General features: G+C 36.1%; 2 protein-coding genes across 8 annotated transcripts in view; one reads left to right on the top strand and one right to left on the bottom strand.

The window, feature by feature from the left end:
- The window catches only part of Naus (Nausicaa), a 364,485-nt gene that overhangs the window by 230,998 nt on the left and 118,639 nt on the right, over positions 1-14,848 (top strand). The gene's annotated exons all lie outside the window — the stretch shown is intronic.
- LOC135710930 (cytochrome b5 reductase 4) overlaps positions 1-14,848 on the bottom strand; it is a 223,083-nt gene that overhangs the window by 164,424 nt on the left and 43,811 nt on the right. The window contains exon 2 of one of the 6 annotated variants that reach the window (XM_065233647.1): positions 2,398-3,013. The exons of 4 other annotated variants lie outside the window; for them this stretch is intronic. In XM_065233647.1, the coding sequence (XP_065089719.1) occupies positions 2,398-2,707 (310 nt within the window). In that variant the 5' untranslated portion in view covers positions 2,708-3,013. Of the gene's footprint in view, positions 1-2,397; positions 3,090-14,848 lie in introns of those variants that run through there. One more of the 6 variants, XM_065233648.1, reaches the window with a different exon arrangement.

The following is a 14,848-nucleotide window of genomic DNA, read 5'->3' as shown; positions in this document are numbered from 1 at the left end:
AAAGTAGCATTCGGACTCGGAGAACCGGGCTTCCGGGAGGCAATGAAAATCGACACCGAACAATGGAACTGAATCTGCGTTGTATATTTTGGAGGTTAGATTCAAGTTCAACCGAGCCTCTCAAGGCAAACAAAGGCAAAACACGATATATCACTAAATGATAACTTTATGGACACTTGCAACTAAATTTCAGCACACAAATTAACAAATTTTAAGCCAAAATATGTTTAATTCGCTTACGAAAAATACGCAGCAAAAGAAAAACACGTCAGCTTTCAAGCGCGGCCTACTGCGATCGAGAAACTATTTGAAGTCGGCAGAAAATTTAACCGTCAAAATGACAGAGTGCTATGGAAGCATCGGAGTTCGGCTGATCCCAACAACAAATTCGTCTACAGAGCGCAAAAACCAGATTCGGTGATGATTTGGCCAGCAGTTGCATCGAATGGGAAGAAATCTCCTGTTTTTCGTATTCCGGATGGGGTAGAAATAAACCAGGTGGTATATCTGGACTTTTTACAACAGAAGGTGTTGCCGTGGGTCCAGTCGGAGTTCACTGGCACAGAGATTTTCTTCACCCAAGATTCTGCACCTGCCCACGCAGCCAAACGCGTTCAAGCGTGGTGACAATAGAGCTTCGAACATTTTTTGGTCGAAGGAAATGTTGCCTCCTTCTTCTCCGGACATTAGAAAGAGCGACTAATGCTAAGCCTAGAAGCAATAAGGACGCTCTTATGGTAGCTATACAAAGAGCCTACGACGATGTTTCTGAAGAAATCGTGCGAGCCAGCTGCTCCAGTGTTGCTGATCGTTTGACGAAGATTATTCAAGCAAAAGGCTCCCATTTTGAATAAGCTGATGCTGAATAAATCTACACTGACTCTCGAATTTTAATGGGGACCATTTTATTCAGTAAACTGGCAATGACGACTGATTTTTGCACTCTGAATTTGCAATTACTTCAGCGTCGACAAAAAACAGGGTTTGAAATTTTCGAAAATTCATCAAAATTACCGGAATTTTATTCGACAGTAGACAGTAGACAGTAGTTGAGGAACAAAAATTAGAGGCATATGAGTAAATGAATGAACCAAATCAAATGATTTTCCATGCCTAAGCAGAACGGGCAAAAGTATATACCTTTGTCATTTTTTTTCAAATGGTGAAAAAAAAGAACCTGTTAGGGTAGGTGTTCCAGTAACACTGGTTTACCTATAGTTGCGGTATGGAGGTTGTGCCGGAATAGTGAGGAGGACCCGGATAAGATAATTTTTCATCGGTAGCTGTCTTAAAATAAAGCGTATTTGCATATTTCAATCTTAAAATTAGCCCAAAATTTACGGAAAATCATTAATTTTCCTTAAGATTTTCACTCCTTTGCACCTATAGTTGCGGTAGTGTTCCTATAATAGTGGAACCCATAAGAAACCAACGCATTCCACTATTATAGGAACCAAAGTTAGCAACTACCACAACTACTGGAACAGTGTTTCTATTAATGGAGGATGAGTTTTCTAAAATTGTATGCAATTTTATTACAGTGTAATATTTTTCTATCAAAATAGAGCTATAAATTGATGTATAACAATTGTGTGTACATCGTATATTTATTGTTTAATTAATAAATTGGCTTAGTACCTCCACTACTGGCTCACCCACCCTATTACTTTTTAGTACTGTACGGATTTTTGTAAAAAACAGCAGCATATAAAAGATTCGTTCACATCAAATGAGGAAATTTTTTATCTAATTTGATCTAATGTACTTCAAGATATTTCAGTTTTAGAAAGGATACACAAAAAGAACAAATTGATCATGAAACGACATACTTTTTTTTTTCTTTGATTTGTTTTCCGTCGATTTTGTTTTCCGTGCTGAGCACCAATGCTACCGACGCCAGGAAGGCAGCTCCCACACACCTGGACCCTACCTATCGACCCATCATGACCCACCTCATGAACCGGGGAAAAACGGCTTTACTTCCCTTCCGAAGGAAGGCGTGATCAGAGATGTTATGCGTCAGAACATCACAGCGGCGCCGACTGGGATTGAACCCAGGCCTGCTGGGGTGAGAGGTAATCACGCTTACCACTACACCACCGACGCCGCTTTGACATACTTTTGTCCGGTATTATATGCGATTTTTTTTTTAATTCGAATTCTAGTCAACTTTTTCAGGTGGATCATATCTTATAGAGTTCAAACGTTAAATAAAAATTGACACTGAAAGCGCGAAAAAATGCTGGTTGAGAGCTACACACATCTGGGGGAGAATGGCCTCAAGGCACTCCAAGAACTACGCGAATGCTGAATAGGTAGCGATCACCCCAGAAAAAAAAACACATTTCTACAAGACTTTGGATCGAATTCATATTTAAGCATTTCCACCAAACTCACCTTCATCGCTCCCTGCATCGGCATCTGCATCCGTTTCGCCTTCCTCCCAATCGTCCTCGGAAACAGTGCCGTCGCTTTTCACTTTCGTTTTCCCTTTCCCCACATTCTTCTCAGCACCATTTCGTGACCCATTGGCCGCCGAACCACCATCTTTCCTTTTGTCACCACCTTTCCCGCCCTTCGAGCCTGCCGTCCTTCGTCCCTTGTTCCCAACTCTGTCCTCATCTGGACCACTGCTTTCGCTGTCAGCATCACTGGCATTGACGGCATTTTTCCGTTTGAATATTTTAAACCATCCACAAAGGCTCATACTTTACCGATGGTACCACCTCCCGAACACAAAAAAAAACACACACACACACACGTCTTCGTCTGGATAAGGCAGCGAGAGAGTTTCGTTTCACCTGTAGGAACCTACCCTACGCTTCTATTGCCAACAAGCTATTATCGATTTTGCACTGCTGTTTCTGGTGTAAACGATGCTGATAACGATGAAGGTGAGGACGGCCAGCTGGAGTTCGAAATTTCCGGGTTTTTGGATGGCATTCCTTCGGTGGGCGGTAGATTGTTTGTTTTTATGATTCATTGTTCATTGCGCTTCTACAACAACTAGAAGCTAGGAACGCAAATCACTAGTAGTTGTATGGTCACGTATGAAGCATGACATTACCTTTTTTTGGGAAATTTTTGATTGGAATTCTGGAATTTATCTTTGGGGATAAAACATGGCAGATTGTATCACTTACAAAGGTATCTTAAATCAGCAATTTTGGGCAATTCTGGGAGGAATCTTAAAATAAATAATTACTTCATAACGTCCACTTTCCTCGAACGGTTCCAGTCCAGTAGAATCACCGCAAATTAAATACTGAAATATCTCGCACCATTGAGCAAGGGGATGAAAACACGCGGCTCGATGAAACAAACAGATAACATTGCGATGCAAGACGAATGGGGACTTCCCCATAGCGAACGGCGCAAATGGAAGTAGCTAGCAATTTGCTCTGGATGGCGAATGCGGATATGGCATGTCCAACTCCTGTGAGCCATAAATTTGCCACGAGCTGTAATAAAACACTGTACTACTGGACGGTGTGAAGTTGTTGGAACGCCAGGAAAAAGTAAGTTTTTATGTTGAGCACGAAAAAATCCGGACATATTAAAAACGGCATTGTTTAAAAAATATTTTTTTCTCAAAATTTCACTGAATCAAGCTAAGAGTGTATAGAATCACAGTAGGCATTAGTTGTCAGGATAAGTTCATTTGTTTACAGCATGGCTTCACCGGAGCAAGCACGTCGCGATTCGATCCTTCACGCTTGAAACGAAAACCTCGGTCTATCCGCCCCTGGCCAGTAATTTTATATCTCGGTTGACCGGAAGAGTGCCCCGGAAGAATGTCAAATAAAAAATAAGTCGAAATTCCTCAAAAAGTTCCTTGTCTTTCAGTTTCGTTACTTCTGGGACCATGAACCAGCAAATTTACCAGGAGCAGTGCCTACGGAAGAAACTACTGCCTACAGTGGTACAGCGAAAATGGCATCACAGCGGTTCCCAAGGAGATGAATCTCGCCAATACTCCGAAACTAAGGCCACATGAGGAATACTGGTCAATTGTGAAGCACATACTAGAGAAAAAGGGTGGAACTGCAATTGACCAAATCTTTCAGGTCAGGTTCCATCCTTTTTCTTCAGTATGTGCTTCACAATTGACCAGTATTCCTCAATTGGCCTAAGCGCCAAGCGGAAATGGAATTTGGCAGCCAAACAAGTGGGAACAGGGCTCGTGCAAAAGATGATGGGCCAGAAATACATAATATCACTAATGTATGGTTGTTACATTGAACTATGAAAAATAAAACGCATTTGTAAACCCCAAAAAGAATTCCGAGTCCGGATTTTTTCGTGTTCAACCTTTATGTTCCTGTACTATTTTTTTAGTATCATCCATATAACTTTAGTTTTTCAAATACAACTCAAAAACGGTAAGACGGCAAGACGGCAATTGAAATTGAAAGTGGAAGATGATAATGAATTTCAAACAAAAACAAAACTTTTGTGAAAAGTTTAATTGCTTAGTTTTTCGTGTTTTCTTAATTATCTTTTCATATCTGCTCATGGTTAAATAAAATGAGAAAATGGTTTTTTTTTCAAATTGATTATGAGTGATATGTATTGCATTATGCCGAATGAAATTCATAAAGCTGCCTTTTGAAAAATTATCGTATAGCATTAGAATACACTCAGGTTTCCATGAAAATTCGCATAATCGTTCACTAGGGGCAAGTTTGTGCCCGAATTCGGCCATTTTGACTCATGCCTAATTTTTCATCTAACCAAAAAGTTGTAGGAAGCTAGATTGCCTATTCAGAAAATTACCTTCTTAGGATTTCTTGACCTATGTTCATTTGAAAGCTTATTAAAAATGCTAACTTTTCTGAAATGGACACCATTGGCGTAGCAAATGGGGGTGCCATGGGGGCCAGGCCCCCTCCAGAATTTTTGGTGTATTTTTTATAAGACTCACCGGTATTTTGTTAAGCTTGTCAAGTTCGCTATTACTATTTAACTGCGATTAAAAAAATTGGACTACAATTAAAGATTTTATCAAAGTCCTTCATGTTGACTGCCTTTATTATGTTCTTGACTAGAAGAAACAATTCTGAGAAATTATATTATATCGATATTTAATCGATGGCATAATAAGACGTGTTCAGGCTTTACAAATTGGCCATGAGCCTAGGGATTTTTCTTTAACTTCTGGGAACTTCGCAAAACTTCAAGGACTTTTAAGATGTTCAGGTAGCATCGTAGAAAGTGAGGAAACTTAGTAGAAATTCTTGGAGCTTCATAGATCTTCAGAAAAATTTGTAGAAACATGGATCTTGGAAAAGTTCAGAAAACTGCGTAGAAGTGGAAAATTTATTGATGTTTAAGGAGCTTCGTAGAAGTTAAGGGAAATTATTTTATTTAAGGGAAGCTTTTTATTAATCGGGAACCTCTATATAATTTCAGGGCACTTTTTTGAAGCCTCATGCATTTGGAGTAGTTGTGGAAATTATGTACCAATATAAGGAAATTTGTTCGTGTAACTTTGCGGAAAATAAACGAGAAATGTAGAAGTGCAGCAAAGTTTGTAGAAGTTTTGCGAATTTCGAAGCATTTTGAGGAGCTGCGTAAAACTTCATAAGTTTAACGAATCTTGAATAAGTTCAGGGAATTTTGTAGAAGATCTAAAAATAGTTCAATAAATTTCTAAGAACTGTAGGGATCTTCGCTTCAGTTTAGGGAACTTCGTTGCAGTTTGTCAGAGGTCTTACTTTAAAAAAGCTCCATGAACTTCTTGGGAGTTTTAGGAACTTCGTTAAATTTCAAGAAACTTTCTAGATGTTCAAGAATTTATATAAATGTCTTAGGTGTTTCTCCAAAAGTGTAAAGATGTTCAAAGATCTTCGTAGAATTATGAAAGATGGAAAAAATATAGAATTTGGAATAAACTAAGGGAACTGTACATAGTTGAAGATGCTAATTTCAAATAACAGACTGTAGTGGTAATTTTTATACGATAGATGGAGTAGATGAAAGCATAAAGTTGATAGTTCCGTTAGAGTACGGCAGTGTGAAGATTGCATATAGATATTAGAACAGCGAGCTAGGACAACTTTTAAGGAAGGTACAAATCGGTTTTTTCATCTCTCTTTACCAAACTCCCCCTTTGGAGAGGGATGGTGAGGGGTGTTCCCCCCCGCCACCACTGGGAACTGTAGATGTTGAGGAAATTTTGTAAAACTTAAGGGAGTTGATGATCAGGAAACGTTGCATAAGTTACAGAATATTATTTCAGAGATCCTTCATAGACTGCAAGAAATATTCATAAGATCTCCTTATAGACGAAGATATTAATTAGGTTCTTTGGATATTTTTTCAAAGATTTCAGGTTGATCAAGTTCTGAGGATCTCCAACTGTTTAAAAATTGAAAACTGTAGATTGTTCAGGAAGAATTCAAAAGTTTTTCAGCTAATTAAATCTGATGGAATCTTGATTAATGAATCTAGATTGTTTAGACATGTTTGTACATTCTCTATAGGAAAGCTATATTGTCAAGAATCAGCACTCCAGCAGCTGAAGTCCGTATATAAATTTCAACGAAGAGATGGAAATTTCTACATATATCTACCTAATATGTATACATTTCTTTCTTTTCTATGAAATTTATGCCTGGAATTTAGCTGCAGGATAGTTTGAATGGCCTTACACATAAAAAAGATCGAGTTTTTTGTATGTGTGTGTTTTTTTTAAATAAAATAAATGAAAAACACTGAAAAAGCCCATACCCGCAAAAAGTACGTGTAAATGCTAAATTGGTACCGAATGGGTTTAACAACACTAACTCCATTTAAAAAAAAGTCACAACGCTTTTGTATAAATAAATTAAATTATTATCTAGTCTCAAACAGGGACACAATCATTCAAGATTTGAAAACATTCCTTTCGATAAGAATTAAAGTTAAATCTTGATTTTATACATAACAACGAATGCGAGTTCATCCGATGCATCGAACAAAAAAATGCTTTCTTCTCTTCAAACATCAGAATCATTTCGAACGTCATCATCCGGTATCTTAAAAACCTGACAAAATTAAATTATAACCTGATTTTTCATAATTTTTCTCAAATGTCAAGATTTTTGTAAATTTTTCTTAATTTTTTCTTACTTTCTTATCTCGAAGAATTTTCCTTTAGAAAAATGCTTGTAAGTCTCAGAATCTAGGCATGTTTTCCAAGATCTTGAATTACGAATTTTGAAGTCCAGGAGATGCAAATATTGTCTTAGCCTATGTTAACAGAAGCATTTATTAATCTCTTAAATTTATTTTGATCAAAATTTCAACAAAATTAGGTGAAACATATTATTTATATCTATTAAAATTCTTATTTCATTTGTTTTTAATATTTATGTAATAATATTTTTTATGAAATTACTGTCTAGGAAGGATCTTGCAATTTTATCTCAGTCTTAGAATTATGACAATTGATAAAATTTCAACATTTTTACAGTTTTATTCAAAGAATTTAGACTTACAATCTGTATCAAAGATATGCATTTTTTAAGTTACAAAATCTTGAAAGCATATGGGTTTGGGATCTCAAATATATTTTTATTTTAACAGAATTGTACATGAACTTTATTCTGTAAAATGCAACAGGCCCCCCTAAGGCCCCCTACAGATAAATTTTCTAGCTACGCCAATGCACAGTGGTCCAGAATGCAGATTTAGGTGGAATGATATGTTTTGAGTCTGAAATTGAAACTTTAGACTAAAAGTCTCTTCTACAAGGTTGTTCCTTATAGTAAGGCCCTCATTTCTATGACAATGAATTCTAGGGTGGTTCTTATTATCTTTAAAATCAAAAATCTTACTTTTTTGTTTGAATAAATTAAGGTATACATTGTTCGGCAAAGTTATAGCTGAGCTAATTTCATGCAACTTTGTAGAAAATAACTTTTTTGTATCTCTTAAATTGGCCGATTTAGAGCTATTTTCTTGAATTGAGTTAGGGTGGCTTTTAAAAAACAGTTTTTTTGCTCTAGTTTTCTTATTTCGAATTTCGAAGCTAAGATGTCCTTAAATAAAAAAATTAACTTTTTTATTTGAAATTTCTCATGAAAGTTATCTCCTAGAAAATTTTAAAACTCTTTAAGACGAATGTTTTATATCTGAATTTGTTGCCTGTATCTCTTATAATAAAAAAAGATATACCCAAATATAGTAAAAAATATGAATAAATTCAAATTGATTTTATAAGAGTTTAAAAAATAACATACCTCCAATTTTGTCATATTATTGATAACAACATACGCCCTTTCAAATGCCGTTAAAAAGCTTTTTTTTTGTTTGCCCCAAACAGAGATATTAACATTTGAAAAGTGAATATTCTTAGTATAAAAACGTCAATAACTCTTGATCAGCGAAAGATATTGACAAACTTTGTGCAGCAAAAATTTGCGCCTTCTTAAGATCAAAAAGTTATATAAATACACCTTTGCTGAGAAATTCTAAATAAGAAAACTAGAGCAAAAAAACCGTTTTTTAAAGAGCCACCCTAACTCAATTCAAGAAAATAGCTCTAAATCGGCCAATTTAAGAGATACAAAAAAGTTATTTTCAACAAAGTTGCTTGAAATTAACTCAGCTATAACTTTGCCGCAGAATGAATACCTTAATTTATTCAAACAAAAAAGTTAGATTTTTGATTTTAATGATAATAGGAACCACCCTAGAATTCATTGTCATAAAAATGAGGGCCTAACTATAAGGAACAACTTTGTAGAAGAGACTTTTAGTCTAAAGTTTCAATTTCAGACTCAAAACATATCATTCCACCTAAATCTGCATTCTGGACCACTGGACACTGTGGACACAAAATTTATGTGATTTGTGGCATTGCAAACGATTTTCTGGACTGAAAAATGTGTTATTTACAATAAACATTATTTATGGAATAAAGTTCAAAATTTAGACCAAAAGTTTATGTTCCGATTATGATCCACTTTGAAGTGTTTGTAATGTTTATTTCAGAAAAGTCAGCATTTTGGATAAGCTTGAAAGTTTACATAAATCATAAAAATGTACTGTTTTTAAAAGATTTTTTTTTTAATTTTAAACGGAAATTTGTGATTTTTTTCAGTGTGTGCGTACAGTTTCCTACAGCTTTGTTCCAGACGTCATTTCGATTAGAATATAGTATTTGTGAGAGTCAAAATGGTTGAATTCCAGCGCAAACTTAGTTCATTGCGCCTAGCGAACAATTATGCGAAGTTTCTTTGGGTTATAAGAAGTAAGATCTCAAATTTGTTTGTTTTTATTTTTCGCTCATCTGCATAAGTACAGGGCTGGAAGTGGTTGATGTACAGGTCAGTAGTGATTCAAGTTACTGAATAATTAAGAAAAGATGGCTTACGACTAACCAGAAAGCGACTCAAAACTGTGAAAAGTTATTTGCAACAAAGTAAAAGCACCAGTTTGAAATTTATAGCCTAGCTTTATCTCCAGTAGGGTTGAAAAATAGTTTTCTTCAACAATTGTTTATATGAACTGGTCAAATGATTCGTTTCCTAGTGTTTAAGGGTTATAAATGGTTTACAGACTCTTCAGCTATGAAAAATTAGTGACTCCAGAAAAATAATCGAAGTGGTCAGTGGTGATATTTAAGATTTTTAATTGCTCAGAATTATATATACGCCATAATAATCTTTATAAGACAGTTCGACCACTTATTCGCTGCAACTCTTCAACTACCTATTAATAATTTCTGTATTGTTATTTTAAAGCTATCTTTAATCTAGATACTTGTTAGCAGGGTTTAAAGGGGCTAAATATGAAAAAAAAAATATCGACATCACTGCTTTGTAAAATTGATGGGTAGCATCAAGTCTTCGGCAGTGATGCCACATATACAGATTTATCTGTAATCATACAGATTTTTCAAAAATATTCAAATTTTACAGATTTTTCAAATAAAGAGAACATATTTTATATTTATAAACTCCAATATATAGTCGCTTCTTCCTTTTGAGCAGCTTGAATTCAATCTGAGTATCAAACCTTGTTAAACAATAATAACTTGTATAGTGAAAAAGACAATTTACTTTTTCACTATGTAAATTATTATTGTTTTAGCTTCGAATGGACTTGGAAGCTTTTAAATGGATTTCTGATGTTAAGATGTTCTGATTTCTCGTTGGAAGGGATATTAATTTCCTTTCCTATTTGTTTGATTAACCATGTAACAGTTTGTGACTCGAAGAGTCAACTGGATATTTTGATATTTGAATTGCATAATTTCAGAAAAGAATATTGAATGCAATTCGACTAAACTAACAGTCAATTTTTTGTGTTAAAACTTAATGAAGAATTACGGAGTTGAAAAAAAAACAAATGTCCAGATAAAGATTTTCGTAATCTTAGACATACAAAAAATAAAATTCTAGAAAATTGTAATAGTAACATCATTAAGAAAATCTTCAGCCAGAAATAGATTCGCATCTTACAACTGGAAATTTATGTTTTGTATTTTCGAACTGTACAAAAGATACAAATCACTTTAAAAAAATATTGTAAGATTTGGAGATTTTTAAAATAGATGAATTCTTTAGAAAGCAAACTTTAGTAATTTTTAAAGATTCTAAACTTTGAACAAAGTCCTTCTGAACTATGAAAGAACTTAATGGAGATTTACGTAGATTCGCGCTTAGACCATAATAAAGAAATTAATAGATTTTTGTCAGCCAGATACAGATTAAAAAGATTTTTTGGAATTCGAAAAAATGGGGCATCACTGATCTACTGTAGTTAAGTTGTAGAAGGCCCGACTATACTGGTGTGTAAATCAAAAAAACAATCTGACGAAATTGTGTCAGGTTTAAAACGCGTACAACTTGGCCATTTATGGATTGATTTCAATTCTGTCACATCATTTGATTCAGATTTGATGTAAGACTCGTTTGATACAATGATTATGTTGGTTTATTATTTTTAAACTATTGAAAATTGATCAAACTTTTTGGTCGCAATCGTGTTTACTTGCTATGACTATCGAAAGAACAGACAGCGACGATTCGATCGTGAGTTTATAAAAGAGCGTATCTGTATGATGTGTTGCAGTTCGTCTGTGAACGAGGTGGTGGTCACATGGTTAGACACCATCGATAAACTTTGGGAAATTTTTATCACAGGACTCCAACATCTGTCATCTGAAAACAGCTCGCCCTTTATCACAGGAACAAAAAAAATACAAGTGAAATTTTCCGAAGTTTGCGAAAATTTAAAGTTTGCGCAAATAGGATTATATAATTTATTTGAATGGTCTTATTAATTCATATATTTGTTTCATTGGACGTCACATTATTTTAATAGCTACACCCCCACCCCCTGTCGCAATTTGTCAGAAAATCAATACCCCCTCCCACCATAAAATATGGACGGCATTTTGGAATGGCCAATTTTTTGACAGCTCCTCCTTTTCCTCTATGAATAAACTTGGGTACATATCGCGCTGCGTTGCGGAAAATATAGAAAGTTTTCTAGATTTAGAACAGCGTTATTCACGCAAATTGTGCTCGTCAATTCGAAAACAACTAAACCAAATTTTTAATTAACCATTGCGGGAAATCAAGAATGGTTTTTAGGGCATTAATTTTTTTGCCAGCTCGTCAAATTGAATGTTACATGGATGGAGCATAAATATGTTATGGAGCAGCAGCGCTACTGATGTTTTCGGCAGTTTCAAGAACTGGATTTCACTGTAGGTGGTTGTTTTGTATGACGAGTTTGTGCTATAAGAACTGCTCATACCGTTTATTCACAAAATCCTCATCAAAGATTGATTTCTTGCGTAGAAAATCAATTTGCGAAGCTGTTCTTGTCCAGAACCTATTAAACATTTTAAACAACAACGTATTAAACAGGTCCAAACCTGTCAAAATCCGTTCGTGAAATTTCAATGTTGAGGTACACTGATAGGCAAAATAAAGTGCCCACCCCATCATTTTTTGAATTTCTCTCATTTATTTGGTTCAAATTAAAGTAAATACACTGTAGTATTTTTTATATCTTATTCTTTATATTCTTTTTAAGTTTCACTTATAGAATACCAGATAAAAAGAAGAGACTGACTCGAAGAAAAAAAAATCAAAATGGGTGTAAAAAAGAACAGTGACAAAAAAAAGTGCCCACTGCATTTTAACTCCAGAAAACATAAAATAAAGTAAAAGAATACCAGCCTAATAGTTAATGTGTGCTCCTTTGGCCTTCAGGACCAGCTGCAGGCGCTTCGGCATGCTCTCCACTAGATTCTTCAGGTGCTGTGGATCTAGTTCTTCCCAGGCGCGCTCCAGGGCTTCAAAATAGTTATTTTTATTGGTAACACCAGTTTTGTCAACCCTGGCATCGAGAATCGCCCACAAATTCTCGATGGGGTTGAGGTCCGGGCTTTGTGGAGGCCATTCCAGTGGTTTAATTCGACATGACCGGAAGAAAGACTTAGTCTTCTTGGCAGTATGCTTCGGATCGTTGTCCTGCTGGAATACGAATTTCTCCTCAAGGCCCGTCTGGATCAGCGAAACTTCCAGATTTTCCCGCAGGATGTCGATGTAGGAATCTGCCGTCATTATCCCGTCGATTTTCACCAGGCTTCCCACTCCACCCCACGAAAAGCACCCCCAGACCATCACATTTCCTCCTCCATGCTTCACCGTGCCTTGTATGTGGCGCTCCTGAAGCTCCTCACCCGATCTACACCACACACGAACCCGTCGCTTCCGGTTGAACAGTTCGAATTTTGATTCGTCCGTCCAGAGAACCGTTTTCCAGAACTCTAGGGGCTTATCAGCATGCTCCTTAGCAAACTTAAGCCGTTTGACTTTGTTTGCCTTGCTGATAAATGGGCGCTTCCGAGCAACTTTGCTGTTCAACCCCTGTGCTACGAGACGGCGACGAACAGTTCGACTGGAAACTGTTAGCTGAAGAGCCTCCTGGATCTCGCGGACAGTTACCTTCGGGTTCTTCTTCACTTCACGCATGATCTTGGTGTCCGTTCTCGCATCCGTTTTGCGCATCCTGCCTCTGCCAGGGCGATCCACCACTGATCCGAACGATTTCATTTTCTGCAGAATTTTCCCGACCGCTGTTTTTTTACAATATCAGGTACTTCCTAGCGACAGACCGGTGCGATTCACCGTTTTGCACATCACGAACAACCAATTTTCGGATACACACGGGAATTGCTTTCGAAATCACTACGTCCTCCATTTTTTTCAACTGATTCAAATGCGATCACGTGTACAAATGCACCAGTTCCACCCGTTTGCTTCAATACATGTCAAACTTTCAAAACAAAAACAATCGAGGGGTTTTCCGATGGAAACTTATCGAAAACATACCGATTTTTGAAGTGGGCACTTTTTTTTGTCACTGTTTTCTTTTTCAATCCAAATTGATTTTCTTTTACTTCAAGTAAAACTTTATATTTTCAGTATTCCATAGGTGTAACTTTAAAAGAATAATAAAGGTAAGACATCGAAACAGACTACGGTGTGTTTATTTGAATTTGAACCAAATAAATGAGAGAAATTTCAAAAATGATGGGGTGGGCACTTTATTTTGCCTATCAGTGTATTTTGCTTGAAAAAATAATCAATTTTCATGAACTTTAACTCAGAAGTCACCAATCAAAATTGAATAGGATTTTAGTCAAAATTGTAGAAAGTGGGAGTACTCACTGAGTAAGGAAAAATTTACTTATTTAACTCTCCGTCACTCGCGCTGTTGTGCTTTGTACAACACACATGAGCTTTCCATTGCCATTCCGTTGCTCAGTTACCAATCGATCTGAAACCAACGAGTATTCATCTAAAAACTTGTTTTAATCTAAACAAGCTAAACTTTGATTGCAGTAAACACCTAAAAATGCGGATAATAGGGAAAATGTAAATAGAAACCGCGTAAACTATTACCATACTACGTGGGATTTGACTTAATTGATTACAACATGGAATATATCGAGATCCTGACCAGATAGAAAGTTACTATTTTCGACAAAGTTGTTCAGGAGATCATAACCTTGTCGCTGTCGGACAGTAGTTCAGAATTTTCTCACTACGTAGCGCTAGTATACATGTGAAATTCTCGCATGTGATATATCTCGAGATCCTGACCAGATAGAAAGTTACTGTCTTTCACAAATTTTTTCAGGAGGTCAAAGCCTATTGCTTGGTGATCAAAAGTTCAGAATTTGCTCACTATGCGACGCTAGTATACACGTTAAATTCTCATATAAAATATCTCGAGTTCCCAACCAGACATAAAGGTACTGTCTTAGGCATAGTTGTTCAGGAGGTCAAGGCTTTTTCGCAGGTGGACAGTAGTTCAGAGTTTTCTCACTTTGCGGCGCTACTATACATGTGAAACTCTTGCATATAAAATATCTCTAGATCATGACCAAATAGAAAATAAATGTATTCGGCAAAGTTTTTCAGGAATTTAAGATTTTTTTTTGGGTGACAATAGTTCAGAATTTTCTCACTATGCGGCGCTAGTATATAAATGCCTTCTCGCATATATCTTGATCAGCTAGAAAGTTGCTGTCTTCGGTAAAGTTGTTTAGGGAGTCAAGAATTTTGGGCTGGTAAATAGTAGTTAAGAATTTTCTCACCACGTGGCGCAAGTATACATGTACACTTTTCGCATGTGCTATATCTCGAGATTCTGACTAGATAGAAAGTTACTGTCTACGACAAAGTTGTTCAGGAGGTCAAGGTCTTTAGGCTGGTGGACAGTAGTTCAGAATTTTCTCACTGCGCTGCACTAGTATACACGTGCAATCCTCATATATGCTACAGCTCGAGATTCCGAACAGCTTGAAAATTACTGTCTTCGGCAAAGTTGTTTA

This window comes from Ochlerotatus camptorhynchus, unplaced genomic scaffold (genome assembly GCF_037179485.1).
Source record: "Ochlerotatus camptorhynchus isolate MF236.1 unplaced genomic scaffold, CSIRO-AGI_Acam_v1.1 ptg000406l, whole genome shotgun sequence".
NCBI lineage: Eukaryota > Metazoa > Arthropoda > Insecta > Diptera > Culicidae > Ochlerotatus > Ochlerotatus camptorhynchus.
The sequence above is the reverse complement of the archived record's forward strand: the minus strand, read 5'-3'. Positions and strand labels throughout refer to the sequence as shown.